At 46.1% G+C, this 27,500-nt stretch overlaps 1 protein-coding gene across 1 annotated transcript in view; it reads right to left on the reverse strand.

Moving 5' to 3' along the window:
* LOC135531497 (otogelin-like) overlaps positions 1 to 27,500 on the reverse strand; it is a gene marked incomplete at its 3' end in the record, with an annotated part of 126,313 nt that overhangs the window by 89,669 nt on the left and 9,144 nt on the right. The window contains 8 exon segments of the mRNA XM_064959526.1: positions 6,572 to 6,665; positions 6,668 to 6,679; positions 7,680 to 7,805; positions 8,442 to 8,551; positions 14,196 to 14,302; positions 16,459 to 16,589; positions 22,279 to 22,487; positions 27,050 to 27,171. Of these exon segments, the coding sequence (XP_064815598.1) occupies positions 6,572 to 6,665; positions 6,668 to 6,679; positions 7,680 to 7,805; positions 8,442 to 8,551; positions 14,196 to 14,302; positions 16,459 to 16,589; positions 22,279 to 22,487; positions 27,050 to 27,171 (911 nt within the window).

The raw sequence follows: 27,500 nt of genomic DNA on the forward strand, positions 1-27,500 counted from the left end.
TGAGATGATAGCGAGATGACAGAGAGATTATAGAGAGATCATAGAGAGATTATAGAGAGATTGTCAGGATTTGGCCAGGGTTGTTCCGGGTTTTGGTCACTAGATGCCCCCATTGTGCTTTTTGACCTTATGTTTTTTCCCTTGTTCCCCATTATTATTTGCACCTGTGCCTCGTTTCCCCTGATTGTATTTAAACCCTTAGTTTCCCTCAGTTCTGTGCTCTGTGTTTGTATGTTAGCACCCAGCCCTAGTGTTCTGTGTTTTCTTGTCGATTCCGGTGGATGCTCTTGTGGAATTCTGTTTTTGGTTTTTGAGTATCTCTTGAGGCTTTTTTGTGCTATTCCTACCACCTTTTGGATTTGCCATTTTTGTAATGAAGGACTTCTCCTTTTTACATTATTAAATACACCGTCTTAAGTACTGCTGTGTCTGCCTCATCTTCTGGGTTCTGCTGACTATTCGTGGCTCAGTTGGTTAAGTGACTGTTTCTCACTCCGGAGACCCAGGTTCGTAACCGGGTCCTGACAGAAACACAGAGCCAAAAATGAACCCAGAGGCAGCCAGTTCCCAGGACCTTTTGCCATGCTGTCCCACCACCAGGAGACTGTCCAACGCCACGAAGCCGCCCTGGTTCAGCAAGAGGCCTTAATGGCTAGACATTCTCATCTTCTGTCGGAGATGCTGACTTCCATTAAGCAAATATCTGATCGTCTTACCCCGGCAACAGTTCCCGTCCCAGTACCTCAGATTCACGTACCATGGCAGTTAACCCCCTGGCCGAACCTCGTCTTCCACCTCCCCAACGGTTCTCAGGTGATCCAAGTGCTTGTAAAGGGTTTCTCACCCAATGTTTTCTCTCCTTTGAGCTACAACCCTCGGCGTTTCCCACCGACCGGTCTAAGATCGCTTATATCATCACCCTGCTGTCGGAAAAAGCCCTGGCCTGGGCTACTGCTGTGTGGGATGCCCATAGTTCCTGCTGTGCCAGCTACTCTGCCGTTGCTGAGGAATTCAAACGAGTGTTTAAGGCCCAAGCAGTGGTTCTGACTCAGCCAAACAGCTCCTGACTCTCCACCAAGGTTGGCGCAGCGTGACGGACTATGCCATCCAGTTCCGCACGGTGGCAGCAGCAAGTGGCTGGAACAACGAGGCGCTCACGGTGTGCTTTCTGAAAGGCCTTTCCGACACTATCCAAGATGAACTGGCCACTCGGGAACCACCGGACAATCTCGAGTCCCTGATCAAGTTGGCCTCACGCATTGACCAGCGTCTGAGAGAGAGAGAACTCAACCGTAGACCTCTAGCCCCTATCAGTCCCAGCTCCGAGTCCCCACCTTTATCCTCGCTGGCTCCATCGGAACCCATGCAGATTGGACGCATCTCCCAGGCTGAGAGAGACCGCCGTATGAGGGAGCGACGCTGTCTATATTGCGGCAAACCGGGCCATTTCCATTCCACGTGTCCCGGGCTCCAGGGAAACGCTCTGTCCCGTACAGACCGGGGGGAACTGTAACGGGAAACATAACCTCCTCCCATCCGTCCAACTCCAGTCTGCTCATTCCAGTCACCCTCTCCTGGGACAACCACAAGCTTCACCTTCAAGCCTTGGTAGACTCTGGAGCCGCAGGTAACTTCATGGATGGTGTCTGGGCGAAGAAGAATGGCGTTCCCTCTGAACCTCTAAGTGAACCCATGAGGGTCACTACATTGGATGGAAGCCCTTTGGGATCTGGACTTGTCACTCATGTCACTACCTCCTTGCGACTTTCAGTTTCACAACACCAGGAATTGATGAACTTTCATTTGATCTCCTGTTCCGAGTTCCCTCTCGTCCTTGGATACCCCTGGCTTCACAGCCATAACCCTCACATCGACTGGTCTGTGGGCACTATCAAGCAGTGGGGTCCTACGTGCCAAGCTACTTGTATTTTCCAGAATTCCCGAGTTCTACTCCCGAGTCTTTAGAATCCATCGATCTGACCCGAGTTCCCGAGTGTTACCATGACCTCAAACTGGTGTTTAGCAAACAGAGGGCCACCATGCTACCACCCCATAGACCTTACGATTGCCCCATCGACCTGTTTCCGGGCACTTGCCCCCCAGGGGTCGGATCTTTTCCCTATCTCCACCCGAACGAGCTGCTATGGATACCTACATCAAGGACGCTCTGGAAGCAGGCCTCATGCGTCCATCCACCTCCCCGGCGGGAGCAGGGTTTTTCTTTGTGGCCAAGAAAGACGGTGGATTACGTCCTTGCATCGACTACCGGGGACTCAATGCCATAACCGTCCGTAACCGTTACCCGCTACCCCTTATGGCCACAGCCTTCGAGCTGCTCCAGGAAGCAGTTGTTTTCACTAAGCTTGACCTGCGGAACGCATACCATCTTGTGCGGATCAGACCTGGTGACGAGTGGAAGACCGCTTTCAACACGCCTACTGGTCACTATGAATACTTGGTGATGCCCTTCGGCCTGACCAACGCACCAGCGGTGTTCCAAGCGCTCATAAACGATGTTCTTAGGGATATGCTTAACATATTTGTGTTCGTTTACTTGGATGACATCCTCATCTTTTCGAGCTCCCTTCAAGAACACACTAAGTATGTCAGACAAGTACTCAAACGCCTCCTGGACAGCCATCTGTACGTTAAGCCGGAAAAATGTGAATTCCATTCATCCCGAGTACAATTCCTGGGATTTGTAGTGGAGCCCGGTCGAGTCCAAATGGACCCCAGGAAGGTAGGGGCGGTAGCGGATTGGCCCACCCCCAAATCCGTTAAGGAAGTTCAGCGTTTCCTGGGCTTCACAAACTTTTACCGCAAGTTCATCAAGAACTTCAGCTTGGTGGCAGCCCCTCTCTCAGCTTTAACCAAGGGTGGCAATGCAAGGTTTTTGTGGGGAAGAGAAGCTGAGACGGCCTTCCAAGGACTCAAGCAGCGCATTCTCTCTGCTCCCATCCTGATACTACCGACTACGGATGAACCATTTGTGGTGGAGGTAGACGCATCAGAGGTTGGTGTTGGAGCTGTCCTGTCTCAGAGGGGTGAAGACAAGAAGCTTCATCCGTGCGCTTTCTTCTCACACCGGCTTACCCCGACTGAGAGGAACTACGATGTGGGGGATCGTGAACTCCTAGCGATTAAGATGGCATTGAAGGAATGGAGACACTGGCTCGAGGGGGCTTCTCAACAGTTTCAAGTGCTTACGGACCACAAAAATCTGGAGTATATCCAGCAGGCGAAGCGGTTGAACTCTAGACAAGCTAGATGGTCTCTTTTCTTCAATCGATTCCAGTTTATCCTCACCTATCGGCCCGGGTCGAAGAATCTCAAACCGGATGCCCTGTCCCGAGTCTACGCTCCTGCCATTCGAGATGACACGGACATGCCTGTCCTTCCTGCTGCTAAGATTGTGGCTCCGATCTCGTGGCAAGTTGAGGATACCGTGAGACGTGCTCAAGCTAGCGAACCGGACCCGAAAGGAGGTCCTGCCAATCGGTTGTTTGTCCCCAAGGCAGTGAGGACTCAGGTCCTTCTGTGGGGGCACTCCTCTCGCCTCACCTGTCATCCGGGCGTAGGTCGCACCTTGGAGTTCATCCAGCGTAAGTTCTGGTGGCCTACCATAAGAGAAGACGTTGCCACTTTCGTCAATGCCTGTCCCGTGTGCTGCCAGGGCAAATCTTCTCACCTCCGCCCTCAAGGACTCCTTCACCCTTTACCTGTTCCCCACAGACCCTGGTCCCATATCTCATTGGACTTTATTACTGGACTTCCTCCATCCCATGGCAATACTACTATCCTAGTCATAATCGACAGGTTTTCAAAGGCGGCCAGGTTCGTCCCTCTGACTAAGTTACCTTCTGCCAAGGAAACGGCTGAGTTGGTAATTAATCATGTGTTCCGAGTCTTTGGCATTCCTCAAGATATGGTTTCTGACAGAGGTCCCCAGTTCGCCTCAAGGTTTTGGAAGGCCTTCTGCCAACTCATGGGGGCTTCTGCCAGTCTATCTTCAGGGTACCATCCGGAGTCCAACGGCCAAACAGAGAGGATGAATCAAGAGCTGGAAACCACCCTCCGATATATGACTCGTGACAACCCGTCCACATGGTCATCCTTTATTGTTTGGGCCGAATACGCGCACAACACCTTGCGCTCCTCCTCCACTGGTATGTCCCCGCACGAGTGTCAGTTTGGCTATGCTCCTCCATTGTTCCCGGACCAGGAGGCAGAAGTCAGAGTGCCTTCAGCCTTGAAGTTCGTCAGACGCTGTCGGCTTATGTGGAGGAAGACCCGTCTTAATCTTATGCGTTCCTCACAGAGGTACCAACAACAAGCCAACAGACGTCGCCGACCCGGGCCTACCCTGCGCCCCGGCCAGAGAGTCTGGCTCTCCACAAGAGACTTACCTCTACGGGTGGAGTCTCGCAAGCTGTCCCAAAAATACATCGGTCCCTTCAAGGTTGCCAGGAGAGTTAACCCAGTTTCTTATCGCCTACACTTACCCAGATCCCTTAAGATTAATCCCACATTTCACATTTCATTGTTAAAACCTGTTGTTTTTCTCCCCTTGTCCCGGCAGACAGACCTCCCCCTCCGCCTCGTGTCATTGGAGGCCAGCCGGCTTATACCGTCCATCGGATACTGGATTCCCGCCGGGTGCAGCGGTCCTGGCAGTATCTGGTGGACTGGGAAGGCTACGGTCCCGAGGAGCGCTCCTGGGTTCCTGCCAAAGACATCCTGGATCCTGACCTCATTCGTCAGTTCAGGGCCCTCCACCCTGAGAGAGCTGGTAGGAACGTCAGGAGCCGTTCCTAGGGGGGGATTCTGTCAGGATTTGGCCAGGGTTGTTCCGGGTTTTGGTCACTAGATGCCCCCATTGTGCTTTTTGACCTTATGTTTTTTCCCTTGTTCCCCATTATTATTTGCACCTGTGCCTCGTTTCCCCTGATTGTATTTAAACCCTTAGTTTCCCTCAGTTCTGTGCTCTGTGTTTGTATGTTAGCACCCAGCCCTAGTGTTCTGTGTTTTCTTGTCGATTCCGGTGGATGCACTTGTGGAATTCTGTTTTTGGTTTTTGAGTATCTCTTGAGGCTTTTTTGTGCTATTCCTACCACCTTTTGGATTTGCCATTTTTGTAATGAAGGATGAGATGATAGAGAGATCATAGAGAGATGATAGAGAGATGAGATTATAGAGAGATGAGATGATAAAGAGATGAGATTTCTTTTCTTTTTTTTACCTTTATTTAACTAGGCAAGTCAGTTAAGAACAAATTCTTATTTTCAATGACGGCCTAGGAACAGCGGGTTAACTGCCTGTTCAGGGGCAGAACGACAGATTTGTACCTTGTCAGCTCGGGGATTTGAACTTGCAACCTTCCGGTTACTAGCCCAACGCTCTAACCACTAGGCGAGGAGAGATGATAGAGAGATGATAGAGAGATGATAGATGAGATGATAGAGAGATGAGAAGATAAAGAGATTAGATCATAGAGAGATGATAGAGAGATGGGGTGACTAGAGAAATTAGATGATAAAGAGATGACAGAGAGATGATAGAGAGAAGAGAAGATAAAGAGATGAGATCATAGAGAGATGATAGAGAGATGATAGAGAGATGATAGAGAGATGAGGTGATAGAGAGATGAGATGATAAAGAAATTAGATGATAAAGAGATGACATAGAGATAATAGCGAGATGATAGAGAGATGAGATGATAAAGAGATGACAGAGAGATGATAGAGAGATCATAGGGAGATCATAGAGAGATGATAGATGAGATGATAGAGAGATGAGAAGATAAAGAGATGAGATCATAGAGATGAGATGACAAAGAGATGAGATGATAGAGAGATGATGTGATAGATGAGATGATAAAGAGATGAGATGATAAAGAGATGAGATGATAGAGAGGAGAGGAGAGATCATAGAGAGATGATAGATGAGATGATAGAGAGATGAGAAGATAAAGAGATCATAGAGAGATGATAGAGAGATGAGAGATGAGATGATAGAGAGGAGAGATGATAGAGAGATGATAATGAGATGATAGAGAGGAGAGATGATAGAGAGATCAGATGATAAAGAGAGGATATAGAGATGAGAGAGAAATTATAGAGAGAGTAGATGATAGAGATGAGATGATAGAGAGATGATAAAGAGATGATAGAGAGATGATATAGAGATGAGAGAGGGATTATAGAGAGATGAGATGATTGAGAGATGAGATCATAGTGAGATCATAGAGAGATGAGATGATAGATTCAATGAAAGAGAGATGAGATGATAGAGAGATGAGATGATACAGACAAGATAGAGAGATGTGATGATAGAGAGATGAGATGATTGAGAGATGATAGAGAGAGAGATGATATAGATATGAGAGAGAGATTACAGAGAGAGTAGATGATAGAGAGATGATAGAGAGATGAGATCATAGAGAGATGATATAGAGATGAGAGAGATATTATAGAGAGAGGAGATGGTAGAGAGATGAGATGATAGAGAGATTACAGAGAGAGTAGATGATAGAGAGATGATAGAGAGATGAGATCATAGAGAGATGTCCTACCAGTTGTTACACTCCTCCTGAACGGTCTGTCCGAAGGGGTAGACCATGCCGTGGTATTCACAGGGACAGTCTGAGGCCTTCACACAACTTCCTCCTCATAGATCAGGTCTGGGAGAGACACATTCAGACAGAGAGAGGAATAGGAGACAGACAGAGAATTCAGTTAGTCTAGACATTGAGAGATGGGTTGGAATATGGGTCTCTAATAGGTCTAACTCAGGGAGAGGGGATATGGGGAGAGTGTAGAAGACAGGTGGTTTGTAAAGGGGTAATAAGTAGATTTTACACCTTTAGAACTAATGTTTTAACTCGTTAATTGAAATTAACCAATTCGTTATTAACTGTTTATTAATGATTCAGAAACTATCCACAAACAAATGACTAACGGTATGAAACGACTTCTACTAAACTCTTTCCAACCCCTTTATAAAGTCTTATTTTATAAAGTCTTGTTTTATAAAGTCTATTTTATAAAGTTTTATTTTATAAAGTCTTATTTTATAAAGTCTTGTTTTATAACGTCTAATTTTATAAAGTCTTATTTTATAAAGTCTTATTTTATAAAGTCTTATTTTATAAATAATTATTTAATAAAGTCTTATTTAATAAAGTATTATTTTATAAAGTATTATTTTAAAAATAATTATTTTATAAAGTCTTATTTTATAAAGTATTACTTTATAAAGTCTTATTTTATAAAGTCTTATTTTATAAAGTCTTATTTTATAAAGTCTTCAAAATGCAAGACAAAAGAGGGAGCGCTGCTTTGGAATCACCTGTGAAGACAAAGAGAGGTGCTCATGGGAGAACGGGGAATAACAAACTAAACAAGTTGCAGCTGTGTAGAAGCATCATACTTCAAAAACAAACAAACAAAGTTGCAGCTGTGTAAAAGCATCAAACTTCAAAAACAAACGGAAGTACTTTATTTTATTATTATTATTATATTATTATTTATTATATTATTTCAGCCTCGATTCCATGTTCGAAACAGAGAAAGGCACCAACGCGTCACGGCTCACAGGCCTTCTTCATGTCGCAGTGCCTTTAATGTAAGAGTATTTCAAAGTAAAGTAACAGTAATCAACAACAGGAGCGTAAGTCTCACCGTCGGGACAGTAGCATCCGTCTAGACACTGCAGCTTGTTGTCAAAGCACATTCTGTCCATGTTACAGGACACAGGGCAGCAGGTGATGCACTCCTTATACTGCAGACCGGGAGGGCACGGCATCGCTGGGGAACACAGGAAGTGACACCGTGAGACAGGATGTAGCATCACAAGACAGGAAGTAACACCGTGAGACAGGATGTAGCATCACAAGACAGGAAGTGACATTAGCGGGACATGAAGTGATATCACGAGACAGGAAGTAACATCACAAGACAGGAAGTGACACCGTGAGACAGGATGTAACATCACAAGACAGGAAGTAACATTAGCGGGACATGAAGTGATATCACGAGACAGGAGGTAACATCACAAGACAGGAAGTGACACTGTGAGACAGGATGTAACATCACAAGACAGGAAGTGACATTAGCGGGACATGAAGTGATATCACGAGACAGGAAGTAACATCACAAGACAGGAAGTGACACCGTGAGACAGGAGGTAACATCACAAGACAGGAAGTGACATTAGCGGGACATGAAGTGACATCACGAGACAGGAGGTAACGTTACAAATGTTTGACATTACATTTGTCTTGGGGGTTTGTTTCGTGTAATTACATACCATGTGTGACTTGAAGGAATGTTTTTTGGGGGGCAACAAGCCAACTGAAACGGCACTTAATTATCTGCACTAAAACTAACTACAGTGAATCCTGCATGAGGGTTTGGGTAAATAACGTTATGAAGGGAACCTACCACACTGTGGTATGTGAGTCCGCCAGTCCGTCAGTGGGTGGTCGGCGTGGGCACAGGCCCGGGCATACTCCGTGAACACCTGGCATACCACATCACCGTTGGGACCCGACCTTCATTCAGGGCAAGATAAAAAAACAGAATACGACTCTTTCACTGAACAGAAGCCAAAGACAGGTCGACAGGGAGACAGGATTTTACACTGAAGCTTTACAACACCTACAAAATACTTACAGAGGAAGGGATATAGTTTACAACAGGTACAAAACACTTACAGAGAAGGGATGTAGTTTAGAACACGCACAAAACACTTACAGAGAAGGGATGTAGTTTAGAACACATACAAAACACTTACAGTGGAAGGGATGTAGTTTAGAACACGTACAAAACACTTACAGAGAAGGGATGTAGTTTAGAACACGTACAAAACACTTACAGAGAAGGGATGTAGTTTAGAACACGTACAAAACAATTACAGAGAAGGGATTTAGTTTAGAATACCTACAAAACACTTACAGAGAAGGGATGTAGTTTAGAATACCTACAAAACACTTACAGAGAAGGGATGTAGTTTAGAATACCTACAAAACACTTACAGAGGAAGGGATGTAGTTTAGAACACATACAAAACACTTACAGTGGAAGGGATGTAGTTTAGAACATGTACAAAACACTTACAGAGAAGGGATGTAGTTTAGAACATGTACAAAACACTTAGAGAGAAGGGATGTAGTTTAGAACACATACAAAACACTTACAGAGAAGGGATGTAGTTTAGAACAGGTACAAAACACTTACAGAGAAGGGATGTAGTTTAGAACACATACAAAACACTTACAGAGAAGGGATGTAGTTTAGAACACGTACAAAACACTTACAGAGAAGGGATGTAGTTTCGAACACATACAAAACACTTACAGAGAAGGGATGTAGTTTAGAACACATACAAAACACTTACAGAGAAGGGATGTAGTTTAGAACACATACAAAACACTTACAGAGAAGGGATGTAGTTTAGAACACGTACAAAACACTTACAGAGAAGGGATGTAGTTTAGAACACATACAAAACACTTACAGAGAAGGGATGTAGTTTAGAATACCTACAAAACACTTACAGAGAAGGGATGTAGTTTAGAACACGTACAAAACAATTACAGAGAAGGGATTTAGTTTAGAATACCTACAAAACACTTACAGAGAAGGGATGTAGTTTAGAATACCTACAAAACACTTACAGAGAAGGGATGTAGTTTAGAATACCTACAAAACACTTACAGAGAAGGGATGTAGTTTAGAATACCTACAAAACACTTACAGAGAAGGGATGTAGTTTAGAATACCTACAAAACACTTACAGAGAAGGGATGTAGTTTAGAACACGCACAAAACACTTACAGAGAAGGGATGTAGTTTAGAACACATACAAAACACTTACAGTGGAAGGGATGTAGTTTAGAACACGTACAAAACACTTACAGAGAAGGGATGTAGTTTAGAACACGTACAAAACACTTACAGAGAAGGGATGTAGTTTAGAACACATACAAAACAATTACAGAGAAGGGATTTAGTTTAGAATACCTACAAAACACTTACAGAGAAGGGATGTAGTTTAGAATACCTACAAAACACTTACAGAGAAGGGATGTAGTTTAGAATACCTACAAAACACTTACAGAGGAAGGGATGTAGTTTAGAACACATACAAAACACTTACAGTGGAAGGGATGTAGTTTAGAACATGTACAAAACACTTACAGAGAAGGGATGTAGTTTAGAACATGTACAAAACACTTAGAGAGAAGGGATGTAGTTTAGAACACATACAAAACACTTACAGAGAAGGGATGTAGTTTAGAACAGGTACAAAACACTTACAGAGAAGGGATGTAGTTTAGAACACATACAAAACACTTACAGAGAAGGGATGTAGTTTAGAACACGTACAAAACACTTACAGAGAAGGGATGTAGTTTCGAACACATACAAAACACTTACAGAGAAGGGATGTAGTTTAGAACACATACAAAACACTTACAGAGAAGGGATGTAGTTTAGAACACGTACAAAACACTTACAGAGAAGGGATGTAGTTTAGAACACGTACAAAACAATTACAGAGAAGGGATTTAGTTTAGAATACCTACAAAACACTTACAGAGAAGGGATGTAGTTTAGAATACCTACAAAACACTTACAGAGAAGGGATGTAGTTTAGAATACCTACAAAACACTTACAGAGGAAGGGATGTAGTTTAGAACACATACAAAACACTTACAGTGGAAGGGATGTAGTTTAGAACATGTACAAAACACTTACAGAGAAGGGATGTAGTTTAGAACATGTACAAAACACTTACAGAGAAGGGATGTAGTTTAGAACACATACAAAACACTTACAGAGAAGGGATGTAGTTTAGAACAGGTACAAAACACTTACAGAGAAGGGATGTAGTTTAGAACACATACAAAACACTTACAGAGAAGGGATGTAGTTTAGAACACATACAAAACACTTACAGAGAAGGGATGTAGTTTAGAACATGTACAAAACACTTACAGAGAAGGGATGTAGTTTAGAACACATACAAAACACTTACAGAGAAGGGATGTAGTTTAGAACACATACAAAACACTTACAGAGAAGGGATGTAGTTTAGAACACGTACAAAACACTTACAGAGAAGGGATGTAGTTTAGAACACATACAAAACACTTACAGAGAAGGGATGTAGTTTAGAACAGGTACAAAACACTTACAGAGAAGGGATGTAGTTTAGAACATGTACAAAACACTTACAGAGAAGGGATGTAGTTTAGAACACGTACAAAACACTTACAGTGGAAGGGATGAAGAAGTATCCATTTTGCAGTTTTCATCACGTACAAAAATGATTATAGTAATGTTCCTAGTTGTAGTATTTGTAGACTAGTTAATACTAACAGAGGTCGTTGGTGACTAGTTAATATTAACAGAGGTCGTTGGTGACTAGTTATTACTAACAGAGGTCGTTGGTGACTAGTCAGTACTAACAGAGGTCGTTGGTGACTCGTCAGTACTTACAGACAGAGGTCGTTGGTGACTAGTCAGTACTTAGAGACAGAGGTCGTTGGTGACTAGTTATTACTAACAGACAGAGGTCGTTGGTGACTAGTCAGTACTTACAGACAGAGGTCGTTGGTGACTAGTCAGTACTTACAGACAGAGGTCGTTGGTGACTAGTTATTACTTACAGACAGAGGTCGTTGGTGACTAGTCAGTACTTAGAGACAGAGGTCGTTGGTGACTAGTCATTACTAACAGACAGAGGTCGTTGGTGACTAGTCAGTACTTACAGACAGAGGTCGTTGGAGACTAGTCATTACTAACAGACAGAGGTCGTTGGTGACTAGTCAGTACTTACAGACAGAGGTCGTTGGTGACTAGTCAGTACTAACAGACAGAGGTCGTTGGTGACTAGTCAGTACTAACAGACAGAGGTCGTTGGTGACTAGTCAGTACTTAGAGACAGAGGTCGTTGGTGACTAGTCAGTACTTATAGACAGAGGTCGTTGGTGACTAGTCAGTACTTACAGACAGAGGTCGTTGGTGACTAGTCAGTACTTATAGACAGAGGTCGTTGGTGACTAGTCAGTACTTACAGACAGAGGTCGTTGGTGACTAGTCATTACTAACAGACAGAGGTCGTTGGTGACTAGTCAGTACTAACAGACAGAGGTCGTTGGTGACTAGTCAGTACTTAGAGACAGAGGTCGTTGGTGACTAGTCAGTACTTATAGACAGAGGTCGTTGGTGACTAGTCAGTACTTACAGACAGAGGTCGTTGGTGACTAGTCAGTACTTATAGACAGAGGTCGTTGGTGACTAGTCAGTACTTAGAGACAGAGGTCGTTGGTGACTAGTCAGTACTTACAGACAGAGGTCGTTGGTGACTAGTCATTACTAACAGACAGAGGTCGTTGGTGACTAGTCAGTACTAATAGACAGAGGTCGTTGGTGACTAGTCAGTACTAATAGACAGAGGTCGTTGGTGACTAGTCATTACTAACAGACAGAGGTCGTTGGTGACTAGTCAGTACTAATAGACAGAGGTCGTTGGTGACTAGTCAGTACTAATAGACAGAGGTCGTTGGTGACTAGTCAGTACTTACAGACAGAGGTCGTTGGTGACTAGTCAGTACTTAGAGACAGAGGTCGTTGGAGCAGCTAGCCATGTAAGACAGAGGTCGTTGGTGACTAGTCAGTACTTACAGACAGAGGTCGTTGGAGCAGCTAGCCATGTAAGACAGAGGTCGTTGGTGACTAGTCAGTGCTTACAGACAGAGGTCGTTGGAGCAGCTAGCCATGTAAGACAGAGGTCATTGGTGACTAGTCAGTACTAATAGACAGAGGTCGTTGGTGACTAGTTATTACTAACAGAGGTCGTTGGTGACTAGTCAGTACTTACAGACAGAGGTCGTTGGAGCAGCTAGCCATGTAAGACAGAGGTCGTTGGTGACTAGTCAGTGCTTACAGACAGAGGTCGTTGGAGCAGCTAGCCATGTAAGACAGAGGTCGTTGGTGACTAGTCAGTACTTACAGACAGAGGTCGTTGGTGACTAGTTATTACTAACAGAGGTCGTTGGTGACTAGTTATTACTAACAGAGGTCGTTGGTGACTAGTTATTACTAACAGAAGTTGTTGGTGACTAGTTATTAATAACAGAGGTCGTTGGTGACTAGTTATTAATAACAGAGGTCGTTGGTGACTAGTTATTAATAACAGAGGTCGTTGGTGACTAGTTATTAATAACAGAGGTCGTTGGTGACTAGTCAGTACTAACAGACAGAGGTCGTTGGTGACTAGTTATTACTAACAGAGGTCGTTGGTGACTAGTTATTAATAACAGAGGTCGTTGGTGACTAGTCAGTACTAACAGACAGAGGTCGTTGGAGCAGCTAGCCATGTAAGACAGAGGTCGTTGGTGACTAGTCAGTACTTATAGACAGAGGTCGTTGGTGACTAGTCAGTACTTACAGACAGAGGTCGTTGGTGACTAGTCAGTACTTATAGACAGAGGTCGTTGGTGACTAGTCAGTCCTTATAGACAGAGGTCGTTGGTGACTAGTCAGTACTTATAGACAGAGGTCGTTGGTGACTAGTCAGTACTTACAGACAGAGGTCGTTGGTGACTAGTCAGTACTTAGAGACAGAGGTCGTTGGTGACTAGTCAGTACTTAGAGACAGAGGTCGTTGGTGACTAGTCAGTACTTACAGACAGAGGTCGTTGGTGCAGCTAGCCATGTAAGACAGAGGTCGTTGGTGACTAGTCAGTACTTACAGACAGAGGTCGTTGGTGACTAGTCAGTACTTAGAGACAGAGGTCGTTGGTGACTAGTCAGTACTTACAGATAGAGGTCGTTGGTGACTAGTTATTACTAACAGACAGAGGTCGTTGGAGCAGCTAGCCATGTAAGACAGAGGTCGTTGGTGACTAGTCAGTACTTACAGACAGAGGTCGTTGGAGCAGCTAGCCATGTAAGACAGAGGTCGTTGGTGACTAGTCAGTACTAATAGACAGAGGTCGTTGGAGCAGCTAGCCATGTAAGACAGAGGTCGTTGGTGACTAGTCAGTACTTATAGACAGAGGTCGTTGGAGCAGCTAGCCATGTAAGACAGAGGTCGTTGGTGACTAGTCAGTACTTACAGACAGAGGTCGTTGGAGCAGCTAGCCATGTAAGACAGAGGTCGTTGGTGACTAGTCAGTACTTACAGACAGAGGTCGTTGGAGCAGCTAGCCATGTAAGACAGAGGACTGACAAACTCATGACAGCCGGTAAATGGTTCCATCAGAAGCATTGCACACACCTCCTCCACTTTCTGTTGGTGAAAACAAAGTAAGCACAAGGTCCAAGTTTACCTCACACAAACCCAGAACAGGAAATTAATCACACAAACCCAGAACAGGAAATTAATCACACAAACCCAGAACAGGAAATGAATCACACAAACCCAGAACAGGAAATTAATCACACAAACACAGAACAGGAAATTAATCACACAAACCCAGAACAGGAAATTAATCACACAAACCCAGAACAGGAAATTAATCACACAAACCCAGAACAGGAAATTAATCACACAAACCCAGAACAGGAAAATAAAGAACACACACAGAGTTAGAGTAGTTCAATTTAGGATAATTAAATCTAAAAAAGTGTGTAAGATTCAAAAATGTCCTTTTTAAATAATTGTGGTCCCTCATGTAGAGACTGAGAACCACTGGTCCAAGCAGAGACTTGGCAGTTAGCAGCAACAGAGATGTCTTCATAACACAATCACTTCCTGTATGTGAGGTTAAGGTCAGGGTTATTCAATACCTGTATGTGAGGTTAAGGTCAGGGTTATTCACTACCTGTATGTGAGGGTTAAGGTCAGGGCTATTCACTACCTGTATGTGAGGTTAAGGTCAGGGTTATTAACTACCTGTATGTGTGGGTCAGGGTTATTCACTACCTGTATGTGAGGGTTAAGGTCAGGGTTATTCACTACCTGTATGTGAGGGTTAAGGTCAGGGTTATTCACTACCTGTATGTGAGGGTTAAGGTCAGGGTTATTCACTACCTGTATGTGAGGTTAATGTCAGGGTTATTCACTACCTGTATGTGTGGGTCAGGGTTACTCACCAGTAGTATGTGTGGGTCAGGGTTATTCCCCACCCGTATGTGTGGGTCAGAGTTACTCACCAGTAGTATGTGTGGGTCAGGGTTACTCACCAGTAGTATGTGTGGGTCAGGGTTACTCACCAGTAGTATGTGAGGGTCAGGGTTACTCACCAGTAGTATGTGTGGGTCAGGGTTACTCACCAGTAGTATGTGCGGGTCAGGGTTACTCACCAGTAGTATGTGTGGGTCAGGGTTACTCACCAGTAGTATGTGAGGGTCAGGGTTACTCACCAGTAGTATGTGTGGGTCAGGGTTACTCACCAGTAGTATGTGTGGGTCAGGGTTACTCACCAGTAGTATGTGAGGGTCAGGGTTACTCACCAGTAGTATGTGTGGGTCAGGGTTACTCACCAGTAGTATGTGCGGGTCAGGGTTACTCACCAGTAGTATGTGAGGGTCAGGGTTACTCACCAGTAGTATGTGTGGGTCAGGGTTACTCACCAGTAGTATGTGTGGGTCAGGGTTACTCACCAGTAGTATGTGCGGGTCAGGGTTACTCACCAGTAGTATGTGCGGGTCAGGGTTACTCACCAGTAGTATGTGTGGGTCAGGGTTACTCACCAGTAGTATGTGTGGGTCAGGGTTACTCACCAGTAGTATGTGCGGGTCAGGGTTACTCACCAGTAGTATGTGTGGGTCAGGGTTACTCACCAGTAGTATGTGCAGGTCAGGGTTACTCACCAGTAGTATGTGCGGGTCAGGGTTACTCACCATTAGTATGTGAGGGTCAGGGTTACTCACCAGTAGTATGTGCGGGTCAGGGTTACTCACCAGTAGTATGTGCGGGTCAGGGTTACTCACCAGTAGTATGTGTGGGTCAGGGTTACTCACCAGTAGTATGTGAGGGTCAGGGTTACTCACTAGTAGTGTGTGTGGGTCAGGGTTACTCACCAGTAGTATGTGCGGGTCAGGGTTACTCACCAGTAGTATGTGCGGGTCAGGGTTACTCACCAGTAGTATGTGCGGGTCAGGGTTACTCACCAGTAGTATGTGCGGGTCAGGGTTACTCACCAGTAGTATGTGCGGGTCAGGGTTACTCACCAGTAGTATGTGCGGGTCAGGGTTACTCACCAGTAGTATGTGCGGGTCAGGGTTACTCACCAGTAGTATGTGCGGGTCAGGGTTACTCACCAGTAGTATGTGTGGGTCAGGGTTACTCACCAGTAGTATGTGCGGGTCAGGGTTACTCACCAGTAGTATGTGAGGGTCAGGGTTACTCACTAGTAGTGTGTGTGGGTCAGGGTTACTCACCAGTAGTATGTGCGGGTCAGGGTTACTCACCAGTAGTATGTGTGGGTCAGGGTTACTCACCAGTAGTATGTGTGGGTCACGTGAGGCGCAGGGCGAGGGGAACATGAAGGGCACCATGGGACACCTGGCCTGGTGAAGCTCCTCCTCCACCCAGCTGTTCCCAAACATGGACAGGTCCTCCGTCACCACACCTGTATGGGGAGACAGGCGGAGCACAGCAGAACATTACCACCGCGACAAGATGTTGTTCCAGCCCTACTTCTAACACACCTGATTGTAGCAGTAAGGTGCTCTTCAGGGCCTTGACAACCTGATTGTAGCAGTAATGTGCTCGTCAGTACCTTGATCACCTGATTGTAGCAGTAATGTGCTCTTCAGGGCCTTGATCACCTGATTGTAGCAGTAAGGTGCTCGTCAGTACCTTGATCACCTGATTGTAGCAGTAAGGTGCTCTTCAGGGCCTTGATCACCTGATTGTAGCAGTAAGGTGCTCGTCAGTACCTTGATCACCTGATTGTAGCAGTAAGGTGCTCTTCAGGGCCTTGATCACCTGATTGTAGCAGTAAGGTGCTCGTCAGGACCTTGACAACCTGATTGTAGCAGTAAGGTGCTCTTCAGGACCTTGACCACCTGATTGTAGCAGTAAAGTGCTCTTCAGGACCTTGACCACCTGATTGTAGCAGTAAGGTGCTCTTCAGGGCCTTGACCACCTGATTGTAGCAGTAAGGTGCTCGTCAGGACCTTGACCACCTGATTGTAGCAGTAAGGTGCTCTTCAGGGCCTTGACAACCTGATTGTAGCAGTAAGGTGCTCTTCAGGACTTTGACCACCTGATTGTAGCAGTAATGTGCTCTTCAGGACCTTGACCACCTGATTGTAGCAGTAAGGTGCTCTTCAGGGCCTTGATCACCTGATTGTAGCAGTAAGGTGCTCTTCAGGACTTTGACCACCTGATTGTAGCAGTAAGGTGCTCCTCAGGACCTTGACCACCTGATTGTAGCAGTAAGGTGCTCTTCAGGGCCTTGACCACCTGATTGTAGCAGTAAGGTGCTCTTCAGGGCCTTGACCACCTGATTGTAGCAGTAAGGTGCTCTTCGGGACCTTGACCACCTGATTGTAGCAGTAAGGTGCTCTTCAGGGCCTTGACCACCTGATTGTAGCAGTAAGGTGCTCGTCAGGGCCTTGACCACCTGATTGTAGCAGTAAGGTGCTCTTCAGGGCCTTGACCACCTGATTGTAGCAGTAAGGTGCTCTTCAGGGCCTTGATCACCTGATTGTAGCAGTAAGGTGCTCTTCGGGACCTTGACCACCTGATTGTAGCAGTAAGGTGCTCTTCAGGGCCTTGACCACCTGATTGTAGCAGTAAGGTGCTCTTCAGGGCCTTGACCACCTGATTGTAGCAGTAAGGTGCTCTTCAGGACCTTGACCACCTGATTGTAGCAGTAAGGTGCTCTTCGGGACCTTGACCACCTGATTGTAGCAGTAAGGTGCTCTTCGGGACCTTGACCACCTGATTGTAGCAGTAAGGTGCTCGTCAGGACCTTGACCACCTGATTGTAGCAGTAAGGTGCTCGTCAGTACCTTGACCACTTGATTGTAGCAGTAAGGTGCTCTTCAGGACCTTGACCACCTGATGGTAGCAGTAAGGTGCTCTTCGGGACCTTGACCACCTGATGGTAGCAGTAAGGTGCTCGTCAGTACCTTGACCACCTGATTGTAGCAGTAAGGTGCTCGTCAGTACCTTGACCACCTGATTGTAGCAGTAAGGTGCTCTTCAGGGCCTTGACCACCTGATTGTAGCAGTAAGGTGCTCTTCAGGGCCTTGATCACCTGATTGTAGCAGTAAGGTGCTCGTCAGGACCTTGATCACCTGATTGTAGCAGTAAGGTGCTCTTCAGGGCCTTGACCACCTGATTGTAGCAGTAAGGTGCTCTTCAGGACCTTGACCACCTGATTGTAGCAGTAAGGTGCTCTTCAGGGCCTTGAACACCTGATTGTAGCAGTAAGGTGCTCTTCAGTACCTTGACCACCTGATTGTAGCAGTAAGGTGCTCTTCAGGACCTTGACCACCTGATTGTAGCAGTAAGGTGCTCTTCAGGGCCTTGACCACCTGATTGTAGCAGTAAGGTGCTCGTCAGTACCTTGACCACTTGATTGTAGCAGTAAGGTGCTCTTCAGGACCTTGACCACCTGATTGTAGCAGTAAGGTGCTCTTCAGGGCCTTGACCACCTGATTGTAGCAGTAAGGTGCTCGTCAGGACCTTGACCACCTGATTGTAGCAGTAAGGTGCTCTTCGGGACCTTGACCACCTGATTGTAGCAGTAAGGTGCTCTTCGGGACCTTGACCACCTGATTGTAGCAGTAAGGTGCTCTTCAGGCCCTTGACCACCTGATTGTAGCAGTAAGGTGCTCTTCAGGCCCTTGACCACCTGATTGTAGCAGTAATGTGCTCTTCAGGGCCTTGACCACCTGATTGTAGCAGTAAGGTGCTCGTCAGTACCTTGACCACCTGATTGTAGCAGTAAGGTGCTCTTCAGGGCCTTGACCACCTGATTGTAGCAGTAAGGTGCTCTTCAGGGCCTTGACCACCTGATTGTAGCAGTAATGTGCTCTTCAGGGCCTTGACCACCTGATTGTAGCAGTAATGTGCTCTTCAGGGCCTTGACCACCTGATTGTAGCAGTAAGGTGCTCTTCAGGGCCTTGACCAACTGATTGTAGCAGTAATGTGCTCTTCAGGGCCTTGACCACCTGATTGTAGCAGTAAGGTGCTCTTCAGGGCCTTGACCACCTGATTGTAGCAGTAAGGTGCTCGTCAGTACCTTGACCACCTGATTGTAGCAGTAATGTGCTCTTCAGGACCTTGACCACCTGATTGTAGCAGTAAGGTGCTCTTCAGGCCCTTGACCACCTGATTGTAGCAGTAAGGTGCTCTTCAGGCCCTTGACCACCTGATTGTAGCAGTAATGTGCTCTTCAGGGCCTTGACCACCTGATTGTAGCAGTAAGGTGCTCTTTCAGTACCTTGACCACCTGATTGTAGCAGTAAGGTGCTCTTCAGGGCCTTGACCACCTGATTGTAGCAGTAAGGTGCTCTTCAGGGCCTTGACCACCTGATTGTAGCAGTAAGGTGCTCTTCAGGCCCTTGACCACCTGATTGTAGCAGTAAGGTGCTCGTCAGGACCTTGACCACCTGATTGTAGCAGTAAGGTGCTCTTCAGTACCTTGACCACCTGATTGTAGCAGTAAGGTGCTCGTCAGGACCTTGACCACCTGATTGTAGCAGTAAGGTGCTCTTCAGGACCTTGACCACCTGATTGTAGCAGTAATGTGCTCTTCAGGGCATTGACCACCTGATTGTAGCAGTAAGGTGCTCTTCAGGACCTTGACCACCTGATTGTAGCAGTAAGGTGCTCTTCAGGACCTTGACCACCTGATTGTAGCAGTAAGGTGCTCTTCGGGACGTTGATCAGCTGAATCAGGTGTGTTACAGCTGAGATGGAGCAAAAGCCTGCACCCCTGTGAGCTTTACAGAGGGAGGGGCCACCATTACTGGATCTGACCTGTGACTCTTTCTCTGTTCTTACCGTAGCTGGTCTTCAGTCCCTCCTCTACTGTTCTCTCTTTCTCTGTTCTTACCGTAGCTGGTCTTCAGTCCCTCCTCTACTGTTCTCTCTTTCTCTGTTCTTACCGTAGCTGGTCTTTAGGTCATCCTCTACTGTTCTCTCTTTCTCTGTTCTTACCGTAGCTGGTCTTCAGTCCCTCCTCTACTGTTCTCTCTTTCTCTGTTCTTACCGTAGCTGGTCTTCAGTCCCTCCTCTACTGTTCTCTCTTTCTCTGTTCTTACCATAGCTGGTCATCAGTCCCTCCTCTACAGTTCTCTCTTTCTCTGTTCTTAACGTAGCTGGTCTTCAGTCCCTCCTCTACTGTTCTCTCTTTCTCTGTTCTTACCGTAGCTGGTCTTCAGTCCCTCCTCTACTGTTCTCTCTTTCTCTGTTCTTACCATAGCTGGTCTTCAGTCCCTCCTCTACTGTTCTCTCTGTTCTCTCTTTCTCTGTTCTTACCGTAGCTGGTCTTTAGGTCATCCTCTACTGTCCTCTCTTTCTCTGTTCTTACCGTAGCTGGTCTTCAGTCCCTCCTCTACTGTTCTCTCTTTCTCTGTTCTTACCATAGCTGGTCTTCAGTCCCTCCTCTACTGTTCTCTCTTCCTCTGTTCTTACCGTAGCTGGTCTTCAGTCCTTCCTCTATTGTTCTCTCTTTCTCTGTTCTTATCGTAGCTGGTCTTTAGGTCATCCTCTACTGTCCTCTCTTTCTCTGTTCTTACCGTAGCTGGTCTTTAGGTCATCCTCTACTGTTCTCTCTTTCTCTGTTCTTACCGTAGCTGGTCTTTAGGTCATCCTCTACTGTTCTCTCTTTCTCTGTTCTTACCGTAGCTGGTCTTTAGGTCATCCTCTACTGTTCTCTCTTTCTCTGTTCTTATCGTAGCTGGTCTTCAGTCCCTCCTCTACTGTTCTCTCTTTCTCTGTTCTTACCGTAGCTGGTCTTTAGGTCATCCTCTACTGTCCTCTCTTTCTCTGTTCTTACCGTAGCTGGTCTTCAGTCCCTCCTCTACTGTTCTCTCTTTCTCTGTTCTTACCGTAGCTGGTCTTTAGGTCATCCTCTACTGTTCTCTCTTTCTCTGTTCTTATCGTAGCTGGTCTTCAGTCCCTCCTCTACTGTTCTCTCTTTCTCTGTTCTTACCGTAGCTGGTCTTTAGGTCATCCTCTACTGTCCTCTCTTTCTCTGTTCTTACCGTAGCTGGTCTTCAGTCCCTCCTCTACTGTTCTCTCTTTCTCTGTTCTTACCGTAGCTGGTCTTCAGTCCCTCCTCTACTGTTCTCTCTTTCTCTGTTCTTACCGTAGCTGGTCTTTAGGTCATCCTCTACTGTTCTCTCTTTCTCTGTTCTTACCGTAGCTGGTCTTTAGTCCCTCCTCTACTGTTCTCTCTTTCTCTGTTCTTACCGTAGCTGGTCTTCAGTCCCCCTCTACTGTTCTCTCATTCTCTGTTCTTACCGTAGCTGGTCTTTAGGTCATCCTCTACTGTTCTCTCTTTCTCTGTTCTTACCGTAGCTGGTCTTTAGGTCATCCTCTACTGTTCTCTCTTTCTCTGTTCTTACCGTAGCTGGTCTTTAGGTCATCCTCTACTGTTCTCTCTTTCTCTGTTCTTATCGTAGCTGGTCTTCAGTCCCTCCTCTACTGTTCTCTCTTTCTCTGTTCTTACCGTAGCTGGTCTTTAGGTCATCCTCTACTGTCCTCTCTTTCTCTGTTCTTACCGTAGCTGGTCTTCAGTCCCTCCTCTACTGTTCTCTCTTTCTCTGTTCTTACCGTAGCTGGTCTTCAGTCCCCCCTCTACTGTTCTCTCATTCTCTGTTCTTACCGTAGCTGGTCTTCAGTCCCTCCTCTACTGTTCTCTCTTTCTCTGTTCTTACCGTAGCTGGTCATCAGTCCATCCTCTACTGTTCTCTCTTTCTCTTTTTTACCGTAGCTGGTCATCAGTCCATCCTCTACTGTCCTTCTCTCTTTCTCTGTTCTTACCGTAGCTGGTCTTCAGTCCCTCCTCTACTGTTCTCTCTTTCTCTGTTCTTACCGTAGCTGGTCTTCAGTCCCCCCTACTGTTCTCTCTTTCTCTGTTCTTACCGTAACTGGTCTTCAGTCCCTCCTCTACTGTTCTCTCTTTCTCTGTTCTTACCATAGCTGGTCATCAGTCCCTCCTCTACAGTTCTCTCTTTCTCTGTTCTTACCGTAGCTGGTCTTTAGGTCATCCTCTACTATTCTCTCTTTCTCTGTTCCTCCGTAGCTGGTCTTTAGGTCATCCTCTACTGTTCTCTCTTTCTCTGTTCTTACCGTAGCTGGTCTTCAGGTCATCCTGTACGTCTGCGTTGAAGTTGCCACAGAGACCGCAGGTCCTGCCCACCCACTCTGGGCTCAGCTTGATGTAGACAGAGCCACTGTGTCCGTCCCAGGCCAGGGTGAAGCCATGTTGCTGGGTCACCAAGACATAGCGGGAGATCCTCTCCAGCTCCACGTCATGGATGTGGTGAGGCAGCTGAACACTGCATGGTGGGAGAAGGAGAGAAGGAGGAGAGGAGGATGGGAGGAGGTGAGGAGGGCGGGAAGAGGAGAGAAGGAGGACGGGAGGAGAGGAGGAGAGGGGGACAGAAGGAGGAGAGAAGGATGGGAGGAGGGGAGGAGGAGAGGAGGACAGAAGGAGGAGAGAAGGATGGGAGGAGGGGAGGAGGAGAGGAGGAGGAGAGGAGGACGGGATGAGGAGAGAAGGATGGGAGGAGGAGAGGAGGACGGGAGGAGGTCCGGGAGGAGGTGGAGAGGAGGACGGGAGGAGGAGAGAAAGACGGGAGGAGGAGAAAAGGATGAGAGGAGGACGGGAGGAGAAGGAGGACAGGAGGAGGAGAGAAGGAGGAGAGGAGGAGAGGAGGAGGAGAGAAGGAGGAGAGGAGTATGGGAGGAGGAGAGAAGGAGGAGAGGAGGATGGGAGGAGAGGATGAGAGAAGGAGGAGAGGAGGATGGGAGGAGGAGAGAAGGAGGAGAGGAGGAGATAAGGAGGGGAGGAGGAGAGGAGGAGGTGGAGAGGAGGACGGGAGGAGGAGAGAAGGATGGGAGGAGGAGAGGAGGACGGGAGGAGGTGGAGAGGAGGACGAAGAGAGAAGGAGGAGAGGAGGATGGGCGGAGGAGAGAAGGAGGAGAGGAGGATGGGAGGAGGAGAGGAGGAGAGGAGAGGTCAAATCAGTCAACCAGGGTTCTCTAAGTGTGTACAGTCGTGGCCAAAAGTTTTGAGAATGACACAAATATTAATTTTCACAAGATTTTCTGTTTCAGTGTCTTTAGATATTTTTGTCAGATGTTACTATGGAATACTGAAGTATAATTAAAAGCATTTCATAAGTGTCAAAGGCTTTTATTGACAATTACATGAAGTTGATGCATAGAGTCAATACTTTCAGTGTTGACCCTTCTTTTTCAAGACCTCTGCAATCCACCCTGGCATGCTGTCAATTCACTTCTGGGCCACATCCTGACTGATGGCAGCCCATTCTTACAAAATCAATGTTTGGAGTTTGTCAGAACTTGTGGGGTTTTGTTTGTCCACCCGCCTCTTGATGATTGACCACAAGATCTCAATGGGATTAAGGTTTGGGGAGTTTCCTGGCCATGGACCCAAAATATCGATGATTTGTTCCCTGAGACACTTAGTTATCACTTTTACCTCATAGCGAGGTGCTCCATCATGCTGGAAAGGGCATTGTTTGTCACCAAACTGTTCCAGGACGGTTGGGAGAAGTTGCTCTCGGAGGATGCGTTGCTACCATTCTTTATTCATGGCTGTGTTCTTAGGCAAAATTGTGAGTGAGCCCACTCCCTTGGCTGAGAAGCAACCCCACACATGATTGGTCTCAGGATGCTTTACTGTTGGCAGATGCCGCAAACAATGGGAAAAGGGATTCATCAGAGAGAATGACTTTACCCCAGTCCTCAGCAGTCCAATCCCTGTACCTTTTGCAGAATATCAGTCTGTCCCTGATGTTTTTCCTGGAGAGAAGTGGCTTCTTTGCTGCCCTTCCTGACACCAGGCCATCCTCCAAAAGTCTTCGCCTCACTGTGTGTGCAGATGTACTCACCCCTGCCTGCTGCCATTCCTGAGCAAGTTATGTACTGGTGGTGCCCCGATCCCGCAGCTGAATCAAATTTAGGAGACGGTCCTGGCACTTGCTGGATTTTCTTGGGCGCCCTGAAGCCTTCTTCACAACAATTGAACCGCTCTCCTTGAAGTTCTTGATGATCTGATAAATGGTTGATTTAGGTGCAATCTTACAGGCAGCAATATCCTTGCCTGTGAAGCCCTTTTTGTGCAAAGCAATGATGACGGCACGTGTTTCCTTGCAGGTAACCATGATTGACAGAGGAAGAACAAGCACCACCCTCTTTTTAAAGCTTCCAGTCTGTTATTCGAACTGAATCAGAATGATAGAGTGCTCTCCAGCCTTGTCCTCGTCAATGGCATCATGTCAGCTGGTCCTTTTGTGGCAGGGCTGAAATGCAGTGGAAATGTTTTTTGGGGGATTCAGTTCATTTGCATGGCAAAGAGGGACTTTGCAATTAATTGCAATTCATCTGATCACACTTCATAACATTCTGGAGTTTATGCAAATTGCCATCATACAAACGGAGGCAGCAGATTTGTGAAAATGTATTTTTGTGTCATTCTCAAAACGTTTGGCCACGATTGTAGGTCTTTCATTCACTCTTATTCTGGACCTCAATTAGTTGAGACAGACCAGGAGTTGGACACCTGAAAGACTGCACACCCACTACCTCTCTTTCAGTTCGGGTCAAGACCAAGACAGGGAGGGGGGTGAGGGGTCCGAGACCAAGTTGTCACAGTTTCTGTTCGATTTGATTGGTTACCTTGTTTTCTAGTTTCCACGGTTACCCTGATCATTACGTATTGGTTTCACCTGTGGTTTAATTACCTTCTCTGTTCACCTGGGTGCCTTGCTATTTAGATTCCTCTGTTGTCCTGCATCTGTTAAGTTTCGTGTTTTGTTTAGTCTTGTGCTTTTGTTTTCCGTCAAGACTTGAAGTCAAAGATCTGGATGTACCCTTATCTCTGCTGGCTGCATTTCACTGCATCTGGGTTCGAGTTCGTACCAGCATTATTGTAACACAAGTCAAGAACGATGCAAGTCCAATTTCAAGACCACGGTTGTAAATGTGTCAAATCATCATGATATCAAGATCTCAAAATGTCCAGTATTACTGTGGTCATATTTCAGAAGAACAAATGGACTCTTTAGATATTCCGAATGGTGATGAAATGGATGCTGAGGACAAACAGAGAGACACTCTACACATTATCACTAACCCACTGATTTAATTTGATTTGAAACAGGTCTATAACAGATGAAAAGACTTAAGTAGGTTCCACCCCCCCCCCCTAAATAGGTTCCACCCCCCCTACTAAATAGAGCTGTGAAACAATGTCTTATCGACCAGCAAATCAAGGACATTCTGACCACCGCCACAATGTTTGAGGATATTTGTCAACAACAGTGAAGGACAGTAATGTTATGAGTAAAGTAGAATGCCCAGGCAGGTTTCAATAGTCGATGAGATATTGTGTCATGAAAGGAGTGTGGATATTTGGCCATGGCGAAGAGGTTTTATGGGCCGACTGAATGAGAGCTGGTAATTATATGATTTTCAATCCGGTGGCTGGAGTGAGTCTGGAGACCAGACTCACTACAACACATTGTGATGTCACAACGGAGACCAGACTCATTACAACACATTGTGATGTCACAACGGAGACCAGACTCACTACAACACATTGTGATGTCACAACGGAGACCAGACTCACTACAACACATTGTGATGTCACAACGGAGACCAGACTCACTACAACACATTGTGATGTCACAACAGAGACCAGACTCACTACAACACATTGTGATGTCACAACAGAGACTAGACTCATTACAACACATTGTGATGTCACAACGGAGACCAGACTCACTACAACACATTGTGATGTCACAACAGAGACCAGACTCACTACAACACATTGTGATGTCACAACGGAGACCAGACTCACTACAACGCATTGTGATGTCACAACGGAGACCAGACTCACTACAACATATTGTGATGTCACAACGGAGACCAGACTCACTACAACACATTGTGATGTCACAACGGGGACCAGACTCACTACAATGCATTGTGATGTCACAACGGAGACCAGACTCACTACAACACATTGTGATGTCACAACGGAGACCAGACTCACTACAACACATTGTGATGTCACAACGGAGACCAGACTCACTACAACACATTGTGATGTCACAACGGAGACCAGACTCACTACAACACATTGTGATAGTCACAACGGAGACCAGACTCACTACAACGCATTGTGATGTCACAACGGAGACCAGACTCACTACAACGCATTGTGATGTCACAACGGAGACCAGACTCACTACAACGCATTGTGATGTCACAACGGAGACCAGACTCACTACAACGCATTGTGATGTCACAACGGAGACCAGACTCACTACAACGCATTGTGATGTCACAACGGAGACCAGACTCACTACAACGCATTGTGATGTCACAACGGAGACCAGACTCACTACAACGCATTGTGATGTCACAACGGAGACCAGACTCACTACAACACATTGTGATGTCACAACGGAGACCAGACTCACTACAACGCATTGTGATGTCACAACGGAGACCAGACTCACTACAACGCATTGTGATGTCACAACGGAGACCAGACTCACTACAACACATTGTGATGTCACAACGGAGACCAGACTCACTACAACACATTGTGATGTCACAACGGAGACCAGACTCACTACAACACATTGTGATGTCACAACGGAGACCAGACTCACTACAACACATTGTGATGTCACAACGGAGACCAGACTCACTTACAACACATTGTGATGTCACAACGGAGAGCACTTCATTTTAACACCTTTCTCAGATCTTATTTTACATCTGCTTATAAAACATTTATTAAACAAACCTGTAATCAATCACTCAACCAATCAATCAGTCGATCAACTCAATCGATTACCTCTGTCCCTTGAAGGTAACTTTGGACCTGTGCAACCTGATCTCTCCTTCCCAGGGCAGGAAGAGACTAACTGACCGCGTGCAGGAGTAGGGAGACGAGCGGCAGTCTGGGTCATTGTGGACCTGTAAAATCAACAGAATACACTATTTATTCATTTATAAATCATTTTAGTTAGTTAGTTGATAATAACAAATAAGGAAATGCCATCAATAAAATACAGAGACATTTAGATCAAAGACATCGCTACCATACAAAACATGAACCAAGAAACAAGTGACCAGACCGAACAAGACCAACAGTCCCCCCACACCCCCCAACCCCCCACACCCCCCCAACCCCCACACACCCACCCCCTCCACCCCCACATACCACAACTCCAGAAACGTAAAACCCCTGGGCATTCCCAAATCATGTGAACAAAATGTACCAGGAGCCCCCCTGAGGGGGGGAG

The sequence above is a fragment of the Oncorhynchus masou genome, unplaced genomic scaffold, assembly GCF_036934945.1.
Source record: "Oncorhynchus masou masou isolate Uvic2021 unplaced genomic scaffold, UVic_Omas_1.1 unplaced_scaffold_1604, whole genome shotgun sequence".
NCBI lineage: Eukaryota > Metazoa > Chordata > Actinopteri > Salmoniformes > Salmonidae > Oncorhynchus > Oncorhynchus masou.